The sequence below is a fragment of the Mastigoproctus giganteus genome, chromosome 14 (genome assembly GCF_048544385.1).
Source record: "Mastigoproctus giganteus isolate SK-2022 chromosome 14, ASM4854438v1, whole genome shotgun sequence".
NCBI lineage: Eukaryota > Metazoa > Arthropoda > Arachnida > Uropygi > Thelyphonidae > Mastigoproctus > Mastigoproctus giganteus.
Window position 1 is genome coordinate 40306597 of NC_143588.1, and position 14469 is coordinate 40321065.

At 37.4% G+C, this 14469-nt stretch overlaps 1 protein-coding gene across 1 annotated transcript in view; it reads left to right on the forward strand.

The window, feature by feature from the left end:
* The window catches only part of LOC150075078 (uncharacterized), a 275156-nt gene that overhangs the window by 24982 nt on the left and 235705 nt on the right, over positions 1-14469 (forward strand). The window contains exon 3 of the mRNA XM_090389084.1: positions 4914-4998. Coding sequence (XP_090245210.1) covers positions 4914-4998 — 85 coding nt within the window. The remainder of the gene's footprint in view (positions 1-4913; positions 4999-14469) is intronic.

Here is a 14469-nt window from a genome sequence, read left to right on the forward strand (position 1 = left end):
CAATCATAGTTTTGCTGCATAAGAAAGGAGATAAATCAGAAATTGGAAATTATAGACCAATTAGCTTGTTATCCCATATCTACAAGTTGTTCACAAGGGTCATTACTAACAGATTAGAAAGAATACTTGATGAGAATCAACCGAAAGAGCAAGCTGGCTTTCGGACAGGATTCTCAACTATGGATCACCTTCACGTAATATCACAGCTAATGGAGAAAGCAAATGAATATAAAACACCATTATGTCTGGCACTTGTGGATTATGAAAAGGCATTCGACTCCATACAGCATAAGGCAATGTTTCGGGAACTGGAAAGACAAGGCATAGATACTCCATATATTATGATTTTGAAGAAAATATATGAGAGTGCTACATCCTTTATTAGACTAGACAAAGACAGTAGGAAATTTAAAATCGAGAAAGGAGTTCAACAAGGAGACACAATATCTCCGAAGCTGTTTACTGCTGCCCTTGAGGAAGCTTTCAGAAGATTAGACTGGTCGCAGAAAGGAGTCAATGTGAACGGAGAGTACCATTTACGATTTGCAGATGACATTGTGGTCATAAGCCACGATCCCAAAGAATTAGAGGAAAATCTTAATCAGTTATGCACAGTTAGTAAGGATTTTGGACTAAAGATGAATATGGCTAAAACAAAAGTAATGATGAACAAGTATGCCACGGAAAGGGAAATAATGATTGAAGGAGCAGTAATTGAAAAGGTGGAGTCATATACTTATCTGGGACAAGTTATTAGCTGTAATAATGATAAATGGCTGGAAGTCAAGAGAAGAATAAATTTTGGATGGATAGCATTCAGGAAATATAGTCACATACTGAAGAGCAATATCCCAGTTTGTCTGAAACGTAAAATAATGTTTTATTTTATGGAAGTGAAACTTGGGCACTCACCAAAAGAATGGAAGAGAAGCTAAGAACTACACAGCGAAGAATGGAACGAATTATATTGGGTTTTTTTTTTTTTTTTTTTTTTTTTAGGAGCATTAGCAACTAAGGCCATATTGCTCCGGGATATGCGGTGGTCATTCCCTGACCTTTCCGCATCCTCCATATTTGGTGGTGACGGGCTCGAACCCCGGTCTAATCAAGAAGCGTGTGCTACGCACTGCTGCTCCTTCCCACCTGGCTACGGAGGCGCCGAATTATATTGGGAATCAGACTGTTAGATAAGAAGAGAAACACATGGATTAGGCAGCAAACTCAAGTAAAGGACATTCTTATCAAAACTAAAGAACTAAAATGGTCTTGGGCAGGACACATAGCTCGAAGACATGATGACAGATGGACTAAGAAAATAACAGAATGGTACCCAAGAGGAGCTAGAAGAAAACCTGGAAGACAAAGGCGGAGATGGATAGATGAAATTCATGAGTTTTTGAGTAGTAAATGGATGGCCAGTGCTCAAAACAGAAGGAACTGGAAACTTGCTGGAGAGGCCTTCATCCTGCAGTGGATTGAAAATGGCTGATGATGATGATGAAGGTGCAAAAAAGCCTGAGGCTTATGCTGCACCAGCCAAAAAAAAAAATCACGTTACCCCGAGAGAGAGAAGTAGAAGGGAATCACCAAGAAAGAAGAATGATGATATCCAGCTCAGGACCCTGGGTTTGCCAAGCCCATACTCACCAGATGTGAGCCCCTGGGGTGCACGAGGTTGGTGAACGTTATGGAGGCAGTTGTCAATAATTAATTGCATTTATAGTCACGTAATTGCCTTGCCCTCTTCTCCCATTGGCTCAAATAAATATCACTAGGAGGAAAACGTTTTTAATGTATAGAGAGATATATAATAATAATAATAAAAAAAAATTAAAATTTTAAAAACTCTCTTGCAGGTTAAGGTGTGTAATTGTGGTATGAACGTTTCTGGCCATGTGTGTAAACTCTGCGATGGCTAAATGAGCAGTTGTAACCTGGAAAAGAAAAAGTATGCACCATATATATTCAGGGTGTAAACATGTGACTGCGCAAGTTAGATTGTTCAGTGAAACAGGGCATATGTGAGAGTAAGTGTCTTCCTTGTTGCGCTCTTAAAGATATGTGCAAAAAAAAAACCATTAAAACATCCTGCATGCTAATATAATGATAGGTATGTGACTGAAGTGTGTTGTGTACTTATCTTGCTGATAGACACCGCTCCCAAACACTACAGTTAGGGGATGCATTCCCCCCCACTGCTTGTGCTGACACGATGCTGATCCCCTGTGGGTTTCTGACATTGGCTTCAGCTGGTCTGGCTAGTTTAGGATTTTTCAACATAAAACTATAGCCCAATAGCAACCCCCCCCCTCCCATCCCACCACTTTGCCTGGTGGAGCCTATCATCCTAAACACTTGCTGTTCTTAACAGCCCCCCCCCATAGAAGGTGGGTTGCCTTTACAGGGGTTCCCCTTCTTCCCCCCCCCACCATTGTTCTGTATTCTTCACCTATCTTCCAAGCTGGAACTGTCACCCCTGTTCTCCTTTCCAACAAAAACTTCAGATTTATTATTTATTATTTATTTTTTTTTTGTATGGGTGCCAGGTTGGTTGTTTTTTGTTTGTTATTTAGTTTTTAGGAGCATTAGCAACTAAGACCACATTGCTCTGGGGATATGCGGTGGTCATTTCCTGACCTTTCTGCATCCTCCGTATTTGGTGGGCACGGGCTCGACCACGGTCTAATCAAGAATCATGTGCTACGCACTGCTGCTCCTGCCCACCTGGCTACGGAGGCGCTGGGGTTCCAGGTGCCCCCTGGCAAGCTCAGGTGATGCCAGGGTTTGCCTCAGCCAGAGACCTTACACCCTACTTCCTGGCCCTCCAGGAAGTAGGGTGTAAGGCAGCGGGGGGGTCCTTTGTTTCCCAAGGGCCCACAGCTAAGAGGCTAGATGAACAACAAACCAACACAACACCACGCAGACTATACATTAACACACACACACACACAGTATCTGGCCTTAAGAGAGTTTGCTTTGCATCACAAAAGTACACAACACGGAGTTGGGAGGTACCCCTGGTGTTGCTTGACCTCTAACACAAAACTAGATTCCTCGGCAAATGTTTGAGGTTCTACATGATTTTTTATGAAAACACCAAACACGATAGGTATCAAAACCTATAGTACTGTGCATGGGTTGAAGGAGTGGAGAGGGAGGGAATGCCAGAAAATTTGCTCAGGTGACTAAATATGGGTTGGTGACTAAGCATGATTGGCTCTCCTTTGTAAAGAAATTTGAGTGGTTGTGACCTGGATACTTCTTTGAAAGATGAAATCAGTACTAAAATCCATTAAAGCATCTGCTGTGTACCATTGCTACTCAGTTTAAAAAAACACTGGAGTAAATTATTATTGCTTGTACCTGTTGACAGATGAATTGTTCAAAAGCTGTTAGAGAGCTCTTTTTTTAAAAATTAGAATATAGAATATTACTTAAGTAAAAAAATTGACTAAAAACTGAAGAGAAAAATCTCACTAGCAGCAATTCTCATGGTAATAACTTATACTCAGTTATTAGAATATCCAGTAGACCATCCGATGACTTAAAACTTTACTGCCACGTTTATAATTGAGTTTTTTTTAGAAGAAAGGAATTTAATTCCCTGAAAATTATCAATTTTTTTATTTTGGCATTTAAGCAAGTACAGCTCATTCTGCTATAATGCACCATCTTGCAGTGCACATTTCAAGTTATATGCATACTTATTTGAGACCATGTCTGCCACTAGACACAATAAAATTCAAAGTTGCACACAAAATCCATACACCGCCAGTTATACTCTTTCTCACCAGTGTTGTTTCATATCTAATCTGTCTTTGAGCATTGTGTATTTTTATTGATTATAGGATTTGTGTGTAAAATTTATACACAGTTGCTATGTATACATATTCCTACCTGTACTGTAAACAACAAGAGCAAAAAAAAAAGAAGATTGTTTCTGAAAACACCGAAAGGCTTAAATATTGAAATGAAATGAAAATGGTTTACAACATGGATCCAAACATGGAAAGAAGCCACTTGTTCAAAATAAAAATGGGGTGATCTGATGACCAGTTGGAGATTTATTTTAGAAGGAAGGGGGAAGCAAGTTAGGAAACCAATCTTACATTTTACCAACCTTTAAAAAAGCAGCCAAATACAAGATCACCCTCCCCCAATTGAAAAATTAGCCATCAGAAACAAAAAAACTTAAAAACTTACTCATAGACATTTTATTTCAATGAATTTTTATTAAATAACCTTTTTTTATTTAGAATTTTTATTTAAAATTATCATCCAATTTATTCCAACATCAATGCAGATTATAAAAAGGTGAGTATCATAATAAATTAAATTAAGCTACGCTATTATATTGTGTCAGTTAAATAACCTTTGAGTTTTAATGTTATTTTTAATCTACTGATTAAAAATAATCGAAAATTAGGTAAGTATTTACAGTTTACAGCTTTTGTAGAACCTATCTCTGATTATTTATGTAAAAATAAGTGTGTATACTAAAGTGCATATTTCTACTACTCATTGTTTTTTTTTGGACGTATATTGCATATTATAAGATGATGAGTTGTACTTATTTTTTTTATTTATAAAAATTATATTAAATCCTGTATTTATAAATTTTTAAATAATAAATGATTAATGAATTTTTGCTTTTATCACTATCTGTTTCTTTTAGCATTTATTGTTGTATTTATTACAAATTCTTTGTGTTTTTGTTTTTAATCCTTAAGTTTTTTAGTATTTATTATAATTTTTCTTTTATGAGATGTGATATCTGCATGATAGTCACCACATTTTCATTAGACTTTTTTATTAATTATAATGTATGGACTGAAACAATATTATTCTGCAGTTTTAGTTAATTTTAACTGAGTTTTAACTTAGTACTGTGCATTTCTCTTAAAATATTTCAGATCAGTACTCTATCATGTAAAAGTGCATGAAATTGACATATCTCTCACTCCTATACCATTACCACCTCGAAGTAGAATTAAAGAGGTATTTAAAAACTCTTTCCCACTTTTCACTTTAAATGATGTTTTTTAAATTATTTTTGATAAGTGAAATTTTAGAGGAACTATATATTACTTGTTCTTTATTACTGCATTATAATAATCGCATCCATTTTAAATGTACCTGATTTTAATAGTAAAAAAAATTGAACTACTAGTATACGAATACTATTACAAGTAATCATTATCAGTTGTTTTCAATGAAAATATTGGATAACACTAATTATTCCGTCATGTGAAATATTATCAGGTGAGTTTTATTGTGCACAAAGTGATAGTTTACAATGAGTAAGCTAAACTTCCATATTGCCAACATGTGCCTGATTAAGAAGGAAGGAAGAAAGAAAGAAAGCTGGAACATACTGTACGTACAGGGTAGAAAAATTTAATAGTTTATAAAACAGTTTTTTAATAGTTCTCCTTGTTCATTTATATACAACTTATATTTAGCTTGCATGTATAGCTTATATGCAAATTTTAAGAGTTTATAAAACTATTTTACAATAGTTATAAATTTTAATGACTCACACCTTCCCCATGCTTTCCCATTGCACCAAAAGTGGCTATCCAGTTCCGATCAACCTCTCTGCCTCAGCTGCTGTGTCAAGCAGTTTATTCTAGTGATCTACAACATGCTGCCTGAAGTTAAACTTTTCATGAAGTTTAGCCTTGTGTTAACCCCTAAAATTTTATATTTGTGGCCCCTAGTTCTTGTTTCTCCTTCCAGAAAAAAAAATATACTCCCTTGTTCATTTCCCCTCTCCATTCCAAGATGTTTAGTTGCCATCTTTGTAGTCTGCACCTTCTAAGACATTCTTGGCGACTCCATAGCCAGGTGGGAAGGAGCAGCAGTGCATAGCACATGCTTCTTGATTAGACCGGGGTTCGAGCCCGTCACCACCAAATACGGAGGATGCGGAAGGGTCAGGGAATGACCACCGCATATCCTGGAGCAATATGGCCTTAGTTGCTAATGCTCCTAAAAACCAAATAACAAACAACAAACATCTAAGACATTCTTCATATGGGCATCAATTAGCACTCCTCACCATTTAATTGACTCCTTTGACTCATTTCGAGAAGATTTGTCTTTCTTTAAGTCTAGCCTCCCAAACCTGAACACAGTATTCTAAATATAGCCACACCATCATCTCATATGAAGGGGCAGTTATGTCCTGTCCCCTAATTGGTAAAGTCCTGTGTATTATAGACAGGATACCGTGTGCTTTCATAAATGCCTGTTTACACTGCATGGAAAAAAATTGTCTTACTAAATCATAATCCCAAAGTATTTTTCATCAAGAACTACTTTTAACTTTTCTCCCCCTAGCTTATAAGTAAAATTAGTTGTAACTAAGGTATGGTAGTGGGGAGGGAAAGTGCTTCAAAGAAATGAATTTAGAGCTCATTTTAAAAATATTACTGCATTTCTGTTATCTAAATAAATTGCAATAAAAGCTAGAAGCTTTTCTAGAATAATTTAATAGTTATTTTATTTCATAATTTAATTATAAAGATGAACAAAGTGTTAATGCCTATTGGAAGATTTTAATCTTCCCCTTATTGCCTGGAGAAATGGGAGAAGAAAACTCACCACGGAGAGCAAATTTTTAAATCAAAGAGATTATTGTTATTTATATTAGCCTGCTAGGAAAAGTGCTGGGTGCAAGAATATTCTAGACCTGATCACCACTTGTGTTCTGGATAGTTTGGCAGGATAAGGTTGACAGTATAGAAGTCCTAAGCTGGGAAGCTGAACGTGGTGTGAAGGTGAGTGATAATGAGTAAGGTCTTAGTATTTAAAGGTAATGGCGGCAGGTGTTTTGATTTCAGGAATGGAGATTAGAACTGACTCATGACCTCTGTTAGGTGGAAAGACAGCATGCAAAGAACAAACATGGGAGAATTGCTTAAAAAATTTGAGAACCATTGTTCATGAAAGCCACATATATACTGTTAAGAACGTATGAGATGAATAAGGAATTGGCTAATTTAATAGGATAATAAAGTAACTAAGGTATGGTAGGGGGGAGGGAAAGTGCTTCATGATAGCATGAGACAGTTACAGAGTACTGAAGAAAGCTCTAAAGCATATAATCCCACTCAGCTAAGGGACTTAAGACAATTTAAACTCTTTTTCCTTCCTGAATAACCTTTAAAAAAATTCTCATTCCAGAATGACTGAAAACCTCTTGCTCAAATCTCTAAAGTAAATTTTGAAGTGCAGTGGAACTGCATTTTAAATAGGTCAACAATCCTGTACTATAACTAAATCAATCTTTTAACTAATCCTTTAACTATACAGTCAGTGATTCTAGAGATTCTAAAAACAAGAATGAACTAGCATTCTCCTTTTTTCCCTAGACATCCATGTGTCATTTAATAGCCATGATTCTTCATCCCCCTCTAGATCTAGCTGTCATGAGTAGCAAAGTGGTTATAATCACCATCCTCTGATGGAAAATGCCTGAGTTCAAATCCTGTCAATCTTGCAAAGATTTTTTTTTTGGTCTTTTTTCGCAGCATGACCAAGTTAGTTGGTCTTGGGCGAGTGTTGCAAGGTTTTTACCCCTCATGGGAAAAACCTTGTAACACTTTTTATTTACCTAACAAATAGCAAACCAACCAAAGAATGCACACAATTACAGGCACAATATAATATACTGATGCCTCTTACCTTAGTTTCTTTGACACTTAACACACACCCAACTTAGGTTTGTTGCAGCAGTTTTTTTTAAAAAATTGATCAAGATTTATGATACTTTTTCTTTTTTTTTTTCCCATTGTTTGGATCATTCCAAAACAGGACTTCTTACCTAAAGTATGATAATGATACTACAGTCAACAGATTACAGCATATATACTGCAAATGGTTGTATGTACTTTCAGGCTGATATTTTGAAGTGCAGTGGATTTTTTTTCATTCATGTGCTCCACAGAAATTATTATAATCTGCATTATTTTAAAGATGACACAAAGACAATCATAACCATACTTCAAACATCATGCCCAGTGCTGGATGGGCATGAAATAAGGCTTAATTCCTGATGAAGTTCTAAAAGCAGTGCATGCAGAGAGGCCTCAGAATATATAATTATAGATTTCTATCCTCACAAAAGAAAAAAAAAAAACAAAGCCACAAGCCATGGCTTATTTGGCTCATGTCTAAATGTCTAGCACTGAGCATGCCCATCTACTTCTCCTCAATGATTAATAGTAAAATAAAGCTGTTCACTTTAGTTTACTATTAAGTTCACTTCTGTTCACCCGGAACAGAAGTTAAACTGACTTCTGTTCCGGGTAAAATAATGGAGTCACTGGTTAAAGATGCATTGCAGGATCATCTAGACAAGACTGCAGCAATAATTCAGACACAGCATGGGTTTGTTAAGGGAAAGTCTTGTCTGACAAATTTGATTGGGTATTATGATGTGGTTACAAATAAACTTACAGAGGATGCGGAAAGGTCAGGGAATGACCACCGCATATCCCGGAGCAATATGGCCTTAGTTGCTAATGCTCCTAAAAACCAAATAACAAACAAACAAACAAACAACAACAACAAAGAAACTGGATGCAAAAAATAATTTTGATATCATATACTTGGATTTCAGGAAAGCTTTTGACACTGTTGCGCATGGAAGACTACTGTACAAATTGGAGCAGAATGGTATTAAGGTGCTACAATGGATAAAAGGATGGTTGAGTGGGAGAAGACAGAGGACGGTAAACAATGGGTGCTGCTCTTCGTAGACTAATGTTATTAGTGGAGTCCCACAGGGTTCAGTTTTAAGTCCACTGTTGTTTTGTATATTTATCAATGATATTCATGAAGGTATATCAGGCTTAGTGTCGAAGTTTGCAGATGATACAAAGATTGGCAGGGTTGTTAATGACAGTAATGGCAGTGTGCTACTGCAACAGGATCTAGAAAATTTGGGCAGATGGGCGGAGACGTGGCTGAGACGTGAGCACTGAAATTTAACGTTGACAAATGCAAAGTACTGCATATGGGTAGAAGTAACCCCAGAAAAACGTACCAACTGTGTGGTACTACACCTACGGTGATAGAAAATGAAAAAGACCTGGGAGTAATTGTGCAGTCAGATATGAAGTTTTCTGAGCAATGTAGACAGGCTGCCAGGGCAGGTTATGGGTTTTTGTCAATGATATACAGGAATTTTGCTAGCAGGGAAAAGGAAGTAATTGTCCCACTGTATAAGGCAGTGGTCAGACTGCGCCTTCAGTACTGTGTACAGGTCTGGAGGCCTCATTTTAGGAAGGATTTAGATTTGCTTGAACGTGTACAGAGAAGGGCAACAAGATTTGTGAGGGGAATGAAAGGATCCCCTTACCAAGAGAGGCTTAAGTTCTGCAAATTGCAGTGGCTGGAGACTAGGCACCTGCGAGGTGATCTGATTGAGGTGTATCGAAGAAGACGACATCAAGCTGCGCTCGGTCGCCGAGGGTTCTTTGTATTCTTGTGTGTTAAGTAGGTTGGTACTAGTAGATCTGCCTTTGATTACTGTGTGGAGGTAGGGAGGCCTGTGGTTGAAAAAATGTTCTGTAAGTGCAGAGTTAATGGCCTTCTTGAAGAGTTTCAGGAATCCACAGCTGATGGTGATCGGCCTGTAATCCTTCAGTCTTTTCGGATGCTTACATTTTGGTACTGGGCACACAAAGTACGTGTTCCAGATTTCTGGGGGATCTGCTGACTAGTGGTAGCTTCTTTATGATCTCAGTCAGTTGGTCTCTTGAGATAGCAAAATTAGAGAAGATAGGGTAGCTCGTGGGTCCTACCACTGGAAAGACGGACTGATTATGCTGCTGATTGGGTTGCTCAAAGTCCAATTTTTCCTATTCCATGAAGGTCTTTTCTTCCATTGTAGACTGATTTGAGTAAACGCATCTATTTTTTTTTGAGAGTCGCATCCTGTCGATGATCAGCTTCCTGTGAGCCATTCTTTTTTTGATTTAATCATAAAGATCTTTCCCTTTTATATGTGATGAGATCTTGTTGACATCCTTTTTCATCATTGGTAGGCCTTTTGCTTTGCAATTAAAAGCGAGATTGATATCAGAAATGAACCATGTCCCCATGGTTCATTTCTGATATCAAAATTCAGATTACATCATTCTTCATGTAATCTGAACTTCTTTTGATGCCCTGTCCAGCACTTTTTGTCTGAGTTCTCGAGCTAAGCAGGATAAAACGGTTCCCTTGCAGGGAGGATATATAGATTCTGCCAGTTAAACTCTGTTAGGTTTAAGAATTATTTCAGGTTTGAGATACTTAACTGAAAAGATCGCTTTTGACATTATTATGACGATACCAATTTCATATCTTGTTACATGTAAAAGTAAAATTGAAAATATTTTAAAATTTTATTAAGTACAATACACAATTACATTTACTGAACAAAACATTTAATGAGAAAATTTTTTCATAATTAACAAAATTTCAAATGCTGTTTTAGTTCATTTTCCTTGCGGGCTGTAGGTTGGACACCACTGTGAACCAGCTGTAAGCGACCTGTTTGAGAATTAGGAGGTAGTGATTTTCTTTTAACCCTGAAAAATAATGAACTGATGTTTCGTGAAAGTGCATTATCCACATTTTTTCCGCAAATTTTTCCTATCTCTGTTTACATGGTCACAGTACCTGAATATCGGAATGACACGGACATTTCGGACAGTTTCAAAAAAAAAAAAAAAAAGAAAAGAAAAAAATTCAAATTTAACAACTAGTTCAGAGAACTAGTTTTGTTGTTTCTTTGTTATTTGGTTTTTAGGAGCATTAGCAACGAAGGCCATATTGCTCCCGGAACTTGCGGTGGTCATTCCCTGACCTTTCCACATCCTCTGTATTTGGTGGTAAAGGGCTCGAACCCCTGTCTAATCAAGAAGCGTGTGCTACGCACTGCTGCTCCTTCCCACCTTGTTACAGAGGCACCCAAAAGAACTAGTGACAATATCAATGACGAAGTATTTTATTATGATTATTTGTTGTGTTTGGTAATGTTTTGGTTATAAATGTGTGTTCAATCTTGGTTGGTCGGCACCTAACCCTATTTTCCCATAGGGCCTGTTATTTATATTGCATGAGGATTTATAGGAACACAACTATCATGCTATACGAGGACTGACTGTATCTGCCATAGGTTTTTGTGTCACCTGATAATTTATATGCATCCCATGCATTTTTCTTCTCTGCCACGAGTCTCATTAGTTCATTTGACAACCATTTAGGCCTAAACCTTGAACAATATTTCTTAATAGGTATGAAACTTTTAGTAGCTTCCACAATTAATTCCTTGAATGCTTATCATTTAGTATTTGCTGTTGGTAACATCATCAGTTGTACAGAATTTAAAATCCCATTGTACAGAATTTAAAAACTGTCTGAGACCACTGTAGTCACCTTTACAGAAGCAAAAACCCTTTCCTTTACCCCTGATGGTAATTATATTTTTAAGTAAATCCCACATCAGTACACTGTGATCACTGCCATCTTGTGGTTCCTTTTTCTGCAAATTCTTAATACACTAATGATCACTGCTGATAATCAGATCAAGAGTATTACCCTCTCTAGTTTCCTCTCGAACATGCTGCTGCAGAAAACAATCATCCAATAAATCAACAAAAGCCTTGTTAGTGTGCGAATGACCAACCCACAAGTTCCAGTCAATATCTGGGAAGTTAAAATCCCCCATTATAAGACATTCTGATTTACTAGCCCACTCTATTTGTCTGTACAATTGTTCATTGTACTCATTTGAGTCATTAGGCCTATAACACACTCCTACTCTTATTTTTGCTTTTGCAGTGCTTATGTCACACCAGACTGACTCAACAGTGCACTGTTCATCTATATCAGCTGGATGCACTTCTTTTGGTTTTATGTTTTTCTTAATTAACAGCATACCACCCCCTCCCTTCCTATCCTCTCTATCCTTTCTGTGCACATTGTACTCCGCAAATTCCAGTTCTGCATTCCTTATATCTGTGTGACACCACGTCTCTGCTATCCCAAGAATATCCACCTTTGATGTCTTGACCTACACTTCAAATTCATCAAATTTATTTACAATACTTCTAGCATTGGTATACATGTACCTATTCTTATTATTAGTTACCCTAACACATCCCACCTGTTTCACGATGACTGCCATCAGTCCCTGAAATGACTCGCTCCAGGCCGCTGCTTATTCTAATATAAGGATTAATTCTTATTCCTCTTAAATGTAAGAAAACGAAAGACACTTCTTTTGAGCGGAAAAAAAAAATAAATTTGCTGTTAAAGTCCTACAAGTTCCTAATTGTTCATATACCAACAAGAGCAGAAACCACAAAAATTTAAATAACAGCCATTTGGCTTATGCTTCTATTAGGCCCAGAAACGTTTTAATTATTGCTTGATGTTGTTGAATGTAGTAGTAATAGTAGTAGTAGTGGCATGTGATGCAAGAAAGCATGTGTATGAGCTTATACAGCATCATCCAAAAAAATAAATAAATAAATAAATAAATAACACCATTCCCTCCAAATGCCTATCCAGTTCCTCCTTAAATTTATTCAACCTGTCAACTTCCACGACAGATGGAAGTTTGTTCCAGCAATTAACCACCCGCTGACTAAAGGCAAATTTCTGCACATCTTTTCTACATCTGTCCTTTCTTAATTTGAATTTATGCCCCCTTAGGTTCGTAATCTGAACAAGTGGAAGGATCCCATCAGAATTCAGCGTGCTCAACCCATTCAAGGCCTTATACACCTCAATCAGATCACCGCGCAGGTGCCTAGTCTCCAACCACTGCAATTTGCAGAACTTAAGCCTCTCTTGGTAAGAGGATCCCTTCATTCCCCTCACCAGTCTTGTTGCCCTTCTCTGTACACACTCAAGTAAATCTACATCCTTCCTAAAATGAGGCCTCCAGACCTGTACGCAGTACTCAAGGCATGGCCTGACCATTGCCTTATATAGAGGGACAATCACCTCCTTCTCCCTGCTAGCAAAATTCCTATATATTATTGACAAAACCCCATGACCTGCCCTGGCAGCCTGTCTGCATTGCTCAGAAAACTTCATATCTGACTGCACAATTACTCTCAGGTCTTTTTCATTTTCTACCACCTTAAGAGTAGTACCACACAGTTGGTACATTTCTCTGGGATTACTTCTGCCCATATGCAGTACTTTGCATTTGTCAAGGTTAAACTTCAGTTGCCACTTCTTAGCCCATCTGCCCAAATTATCTAGATCCTGTTGCAGTAGCACACTGCCATTACTGTCATTAACAACCCTGCCAACCTTTGTATCATCTGCAGATTTCGACATTAAGCCTGATATACCTTCATCAATATCATTGATAAATATACAAAACAACAGTGGACCTAACACCGAACCCTGTGGGACTCCACTAAGAACAATAGTCCACGAAGAGCAGCACCCATTAATTACCACCCTCTGTCTTCTCCCACTCAACCATCCTTTTATCCATTGTAGCAACTTACCCTTAATACCATTCTGCTCCAATTTGTACAATAGTCTTCCATGCGCAACAGTGTCAAAAGCTTTCCTGAAATCCAAATATATGATATCAGAATAATTTTCTGCATCCAGTTCCTTTGTAACCACATCATAATATCCTATCAAATTTGTCAGACAAGACTTTCCCTTAACAAATCCATGCTGTGTCTGAATTATTGCTGCAGTCTTGTCTAGGTGATCCTGCAATGCATCTTTAACCAGTGACTCCATTATTTTATCCGGAACAGAAGTTAAACTAACTGGTCTGTAATTACTCGTGTCACCCTTCAATCCCCCTTTGTGAATTGGGGATACATTTGCGCATCTCCAGTCCATGGGAACCTCCCCTGAGTCTAAGGATGTTCTCATAATTATGGCTAAGGGTTTGCTTAGTCGCTTTGCCGCCTCCTTTAATATAACTGGATAAATCCCATCCACCCCAAGTGCTTTTCTTATGTTTAACTTCAACAATTTCTCCTCCACTTTGCTCTCAGTTATTACAAAATCATTAAGTATCCTGCTACAATTTGATAACCTTCTGCCATTTTCAAACCTTAATAATTCCTCATGTGTGAATGTAGATGCAAAATACTCATTCAGTTTGTTTGCTATCTGAGCAGGATTATCAACAGTCGAACCATCGATGTCAAATGGACCAATCAGATTCATCCCCTTCCTTTTAGAATTTATATAAGTAAAGAAATCCTTGCTGTTTTTCTTAGCATCTTTTGCCAAGGATTTATCGTAATCTGCCTTCTTCTGCCTAACCTCCTTTGTGACCTGATTACAGACTAGCTTATATCTGCCATAGGCTTCTGAGTCGCTTGATAATTTATATGCATCCCATGCATTTTTCTTCTCTGTTACGAGTCTCATTATTTCATTAGATAACCATTTAGGCCTAAACCTTGAACAATATTTCTTAAT